Source organism: Phaethon lepturus, unplaced genomic scaffold (genome assembly GCF_000687285.1).
Source record: "Phaethon lepturus isolate BGI_N335 unplaced genomic scaffold, ASM68728v1 scaffold51924, whole genome shotgun sequence".
In the NCBI taxonomy this organism is placed as follows: Eukaryota; Metazoa; Chordata; class Aves; order Phaethontiformes; family Phaethontidae; genus Phaethon; species Phaethon lepturus.
This window is the reverse complement of record NW_010536552.1, coordinates 3,979-10,628: the sequence shown is the minus strand read 5'-3', so window position 1 is coordinate 10,628 and position 6,650 is coordinate 3,979. Positions and strand designations below refer to the sequence as shown.

General features: G+C 37.5%; 1 protein-coding gene across 1 annotated transcript; it reads left to right on the top strand.

Annotated features, from left to right (window-relative positions):
• Window positions 1-529: 529 nt before the first annotated feature.
• On the top strand, window positions 530-6,201 carry MCTS1 (malignant T cell amplified sequence 1; the record flags this gene model as incomplete). The annotated part of the gene is made up of 5 exons (XM_010286187.1): window positions 530-682; window positions 1,409-1,506; window positions 2,624-2,757; window positions 3,795-3,862; window positions 5,977-6,201. Coding segments are annotated over 5 exons (535 nt in total), but the record flags the coding sequence as incomplete, so codon positions are not given.
• Window positions 6,202-6,650: the final 449 nt, after the last annotated feature.

Genomic DNA, 6,650 nt, shown 5'->3' with positions numbered 1-6,650 from the left:
GCGCGTTCTCAGCCGCCAGCTTCGCCTTCGGGCGCACTGGCCGGGGCTGCTTGGGGGTTTGCTGGTTAAAAGAGAAAAAACTAAAAAGTAATCTGAGTCATCAAGTTGTCTGAACTTTGGGGTTGTACAAAGCGCAGTTTGTATGTCTGTGGTCAGGGTGGAGGACTCTTACAAGTACATCTGAACAGGGCTATAGGTGTTGGTATTACCAGCAAAGTCTAGTCTACAAGTTAGATGAAATAATGCTGCGTGCCAAGGTGTATTTTTGAGACTAAAAACATGTTTCATGGATGTAGACAAAGTTTAGGGACTAAGGCAGACTGCTAGTGGGAACTTCCCTGCCTTCCTCCATCTCAGTGTTCCCAGGGAACAAATTTAAGCCTCATTAAATTCTAGATTTGAGAGTTGGACAGATGTGGTACTGCGAAGGTGTTGCAGAGAATTTATAAACGTTTCTGAAGACCGCTTCTGAGATACGGCATCTTTGAGGCAGCAAGCTGAGCATCTCTGAAACGATTTTGCTTGACAGGTTTGATGAAAAGGAGAATGTATCAAACTGCATCCAGCTGAAGACTTCAGTTATTAAAGGTATTAAGAATCAGCTGATAGACCAGTTTCCTGTTATTGAACCATGGCTAAACCAAATTATGCCAAAGAAAGACCCAGTCAAAATAGTAAGATGGTAAGTTTCTTTTCTCTTAACCCTTGCTTACAAGGTGATAGGACTGCTTCCTTTATATGTTTATTTTTGTATAGTAGATGAACCTAGTGGTTTTGAAAGGCTTCTCATTTCATATAGATAATAGTCTGTGTTATGGCCAAAGCAGAAAGCTTGCATGTGCTCATCTCGCTCTTGATGGCATGCTAGCGGGACACTTGAGGAAAACAAAAATGCTTCCTAGGAGTGAATGTGCAACATATTTGGGGGCTTTCCAGGGATCAGCCTGTTACTGAAGAGAAGCATTCAGCTTTAGGGATAGGGAAGCTCAAACTTGTTTGGATAGCTTCCAGTAGCTTTTTTTTTTTTTACTATTTTTGGGCTTCTATATATTATCTGAATTATTTTCTTTTTTTATATAGAGGATAGTATATTTTTGCTGATTCCTTCTCCTTGTCCGCTCTTTGTATTGCATTTGAAAAAAACCCACAGAACTGCAGTTTGTGAACAGCTGGATGTTTGTGGATTTCTTTCTTTTTTTCTTTCTTTTTTTTAAAGGGGAAGGAAGTGTGCAGGAAGCTAGTGTTGACGAACAAGTCATAAAAAAAGAGAATTTTTTTAGTTTTCTTGCTAACTGACTGTCTTAATTCTCAGATGCCAAGATAGACCAGACTCTGTGAAGTGAAATATTTCATTTAAAGTATAAAAGTGTTAAGTAGCTATTGGAATATTTTTGTTTTAATCTTGCAGTCATGAACATATAGAAATCCTCACTGTGAATGGGGAGCTGCTGTTCTTCAGACAAAGAGAAGGGATTTTTTACCCAACACTAAGGCTGCTTCACAAATGTAAGTTTCCTGAAGATGGTAGTGATGGGGAGAGAGGAGTGAGCGCATGATTTCACAGGACTTCTGTACAAACAAATTAAACAGAACTTACTGCTTACATGCATATATATATATTTTTATATATATATATTCTCCAGAGTAGATCTTAAAGATATAGTATGCCTTCTCAACTGTAATTGCTTTGCTATTTGAGGTGCCTATATAGATTGCTTCCCCCTTAATTATTGTAATGCTATATGTTAAGCAATCTAAACATTGATTTCTAAGAATTAAATGTGCAAAGCTCTGCAAAAAATCTTGAGCAAGGTTTCCCTAGGACAGAAATCTAAATTTCCTGTTGTTAGGCCCTATCTTTGTTCTTGCAAGTCTTCCTTTAAACCCTTTTTGCTTCCTTCCAAATACTTGTAGGTTCTTACTAGAAAAATGTTCTTTAATCATGAGTTTAATGATAATTAACTTCGTATATAACAAAACAAGTATGCTTGTCTCCTGTAAGAATTTATGCTGCGTACCTTTTACAGTTTACTCTCTTGCATTATTTTTCTTGATGTTCTCACTCTTATGCTTGATTGTATTATGCTGATGTGGATGAGCGTAGGTGTCCCTAAAAATGTTACTCAGTCAAATCTCAGTCTTTGAAATACTTCAAGAAGGTGCTTGCACTTGAAGGATGGCTTGGAGAGCTGACAGCCTTCATGAATTTTGTGCATATTTGTCTTTTTTGTCCTGTTAACATTAAACTGCTGCTTTTTCATGTAAGTGGTTATACATGTAACTTGAGGGATTTAAGACCCCTTGGTTTTAAGATCTCTCGGTATGTGGGCACTCGGGTGATTGTTTTCATTGGGGGGATTTGTTAAACGTATGCAGGAGGCATAGGCCTAGTGGTGGATTGTCCTTTGGATCTCAGATAAAAGATGTGGTCTGGGAGAACATCACTTGTAATACCCTTTCGGGACAGTATAGCCCAGTAGGGGCTCCAGTAATTATTTCTCAAACTTCCTACCCTTGCAGCACACTATATATCTAATTGCCCCATCTAAACTGACTTGATAATGAGTTACTAATGTTGTCATCTTACTGTATTAATTGTAATGCTGTATCTTTCCCCTCCTAGACCCATTTATTCTACCACATCAGCAAGTTGATAAAGGCGCCATTAAATTTGTACTAAGTGGAGCTAATATAATGTGCCCTGGCCTGACATCTCCTGGAGCAAAACTTTACCCTGCTGCCGTTGATACTGTTGTTGTATCCTTCTTTAACTATGAGTTACTGCTTGTTGTGTGATGAGTCAAATTTCTGTTCTTGTGTTCTCAGCTGATCTTAATCTGAATTACTTTGGGTTTTTGATGGTATTTCATGGAATAACTAGTAATCTGAAAAGAGCTGCAGGGTTCAGATGTTATTTGGCCGGGTTAAAATGGTTCTTAATTTTTTTTTTTTTTACTTACTGGGATGTTCGAAACCAAATAATTATTCTTTTTGGTGGGATGCTGTTCCATTAATCTAATTGATGCATGGAGCTCCTTTGTGATTTTGTGCAAAATTTTAAAAATGAGGTGCAGTGTAATTTGTCCCCTACCTCCTTAATCAATCTTGTATCTCCTTCAATTCTAGAAGAATTTGCTTCTGTTCCTAGGGAATTTGGAAAGATGTTTAGGATCAGCTTTACTGTAGTCAGGACTTGCTCTATGTGTCTGAAATTAGCATATGTAAAATTAGGAAAGTATGCTAATTCACTCCTGCTTATGATATTACTGAGAAAGGAACCCTGAGCAAATACAGCATTAGTAATACCAAGCTTTTGTTGTTTGTTAGATGCTATAGGAAAAGATCAGCAGTTGGTATCCCATGTTGTGAAGCTTTGAAAAGAACACATCTGATTTCAGTACTTACATGTTTTTTTTAGATTTGTATCTCAATTCTTCTGTACCTGGGAATCTAAAATGGCCCCACAAACATGCAGTTTTGTTCCAGAAAGGGTGAGACTTTCATCTCTGTGTTAGGCAGAAAGGAAGAAATGGAGTGTAGTGCTGGGAGATCTTTTTCTGTAATTGCTGTTTGAAGTTCATAAATACATGCTTTGTTCTACACACTGTGATTCAATTGTTAAATGCAGTGCATTGTTGTGCTTATCTTTAAGAGCTAGAGCTCTAGAATTACTGAAGGGGTAAAAGTTTAACAAGGGATTTTGAAACTTTGGAAAGTTGTTTCCTCATACTGCTTTTACTTTTCTGAAATAGTTTAAAAAAAAAAAATCTATTTTCCTTAGCGGTAATTTGTAGGCAATAATGGCAGAGGGAAAACAACATGCATTATGTGTGGGAGTAATGAAGATGTCAGCTGAGGACATGTAAGTGCTTTAAAAATTGAAATATAATCAATCCCACGTCATTATTCCTATGTTTGGAATATAAGCACCACTGTCAAGGTTACTGCATCACTGTTCCAGTGTATGTTGTTCAAGTACAGAATTTATTTAAGGTTTCATTTTGTTGATTAATATTTGGGTAAGGAAGAGGAGAAAGGGAATATCTTCCCTACTTAGTTCTTTACCAAGCGGAATCAAAGTATTTCCTTCATGTGAATATGGATTTTAAGACACACAACATTAGTACTACCTCTGAATGTTAGTATTTCTTGCCCTCTGATCATACTTCTCAAAGATCTTGCTGAACAAAGACATAATCTGTATAGAATACTTACTACCTGGTCCGGGCAAGAGATGTAATGTGGATTTGAGGTGGTTGAAAATGTCGATGTGTTTGTGGGTTGGTTTTTTTTTCCCTTGTCTGCAGGGACAGCAGAGACTAGTCCTGCTGGTACTTGATTGACCACCTCGGCTTTCCTCCGTGGCCGCCTTTTTTTTCTTTGTGTTGTACTTCCTGCCTGATGTGCTTATTAGTTTAGCTAAGCTTTTTGTGGAATGTAGAGGTCTGTCTGGGGCATAAACATGAACTAAAAACTATTTGAGAAGGAAAAGAGACAGAAAATGGAAACGGATGATGGTTGTTCCTAGCATTCAGATAGTGCTAAGTTATAAGCAGCTAAACCACATCGTCATTTTAAGTTCTATGATGTCTTCCAGCAGGATGTAATAAGATGCACCCAGCAGGTTTGGGCTGTGTTGGTTCCAGCTCTGTGTAGCACTTGCGTGGGTGAGGAAGGTGGTTTTGATGAGAACGAGTCACTGTTTGTTGTGGGGCTAATTCTCAGTGAAATCATCTTCTGTCCTGGGTCACTCTGCGGTACTAAGTTGTAATGGTGGCACAAGGGAGAGAGGTGGAAGCGTGTTACAGAGGGATAGAGTGGGACTGCAGCAACCTGGATTTGGACCTGCTGTAGCTGTTGGGGAATTACATTCCTCAGGATTCTTTGTAGTGCCTTCAAAAGACTCCAAGAGTAGGTGGAAAGAATAGCTGCTTTTGTCCCAGTCCTACTGGACTGATGGCTGTGACCACTGCAAACCAAGATTATCTGTATTCCTAACTTCAAATTCAGCAGCATTGCAGCCTGTGAGAAGCCACATACACTGGAGAGGAAAATGAAATGATCCTGATCTATGCAGCCTTTTAGCCTGCCTTTTTGTGTGATATTGTTTAAAACAGAAAATTGTGAAACAGTATGATTTCAGTCTCTTGGTGTGCTTATGATGCATGATGTGTTCATGGAATTAACATAGCAGCGTTTTCCTTCCTGATTTACTTTTGTGTAAGTAATGGAACACTTAGGGTAAATATGGTAAATGATATTCTCCAGGGGAATGAAAGTTGTTCTCAGTCCTAGAATAATTAGATTTGTTTATTGTGACAAAACTAAATTTTTTCCATGGAATAATACACTGGATGAAAGACGAACACAAATCCAATGCAGATGCACAAAATAACCATACGTTGATGTGATTCAAAAGATACAGAAGGATGGTATGTCTGTGACATGCTGGAAGTCCTTGGCACAGAAATTTAGCATTGCTAATGCTTTGAATGGGTAGATGTCTTGTAACTAGCAGTGAAGCAGCTCACCTGTCTTTGACTGTGTCAGTGGCACACATGGAACCAGAACTTGTCAAATTCCACAGTCCAGCCATGTTGCACCACCTGCTGTGCTAGGAGAGGGGACTCACATAAAACTGCTGTGCTATTTTGGTAGAGAAAAGCTAAAATCAAGAAAAATAGCAGAAGTGTTGTCTGAAGAACTGCCTCCCACAAAGAAGTAGTTAAAAATATTGTGCAAGGTTGTTGACAAAATGTGGAAGACAAATATTGTCATCTTATCATTCAGCAATGTGGGTGCATGTAATAACAAATACTGTTTTTTGTCCACCTGCTGTTCAAGTTTTTTTACTTTGTCATAGCTTCTCCCCTTCCAATTGATAAATACTGCATTTTCTACTTTAAATATTGTATTTTGTACTGCTCTAATATTTCACTTAGCTAATACTTCTGTACCTTTTTCCTTCTTCTACAGTGAGAAGGTCAACAAAGGGATTGGTATTGAAAATATCCACTATTTAAATGATGGCCTTTGGCATATGAAGACATACAAGTGAAACAAAAGGAACTGTGTTGCTCCAAAGGAATGCACTTAGATTAAATGTGGACTGCTTTGTAATTCCTTGTTTTTAATGTGACTGAATGTACAAATTATTTTGTTCTGTGGCTATGCTAAATAAATCAAGTGAATGCGAAAGTACTGTTAGGCTACAATAGTTTTCTAGATTTCTTTTTATTACAGTTCTTTTGTTTTGTCTTAAACCCAAGTCTTCAGTGACTGAAGATATCTGATGGGAAGATCCTGCATGGACTGTGAGTAGACTATTTCAAACAAAAAGGAGGAAAAAGCCAAGAAATGTTTACATTTTTATGCTCTTCTAAAAGAGTAATATAAAGCCTATGTGAAATACGATTAATATGGTTTATAAAACCTCTGAAACATTTCAGATTATTTTCTTCTGATTAACATCTTGTTAGTCTACCTGTTTCTTGAATGTGGAGAAATCAGGTTTTTGGATGCTTATTTTTTAACTTAATTTATTAACAGCATTAACTATTAACTTCAGTATTTTACTTAGGGATTTTCTCTTTTTAATATGCATTTATCTGTATAGAATTTATGAACTTAAACTGGTATGTGGACTAGAA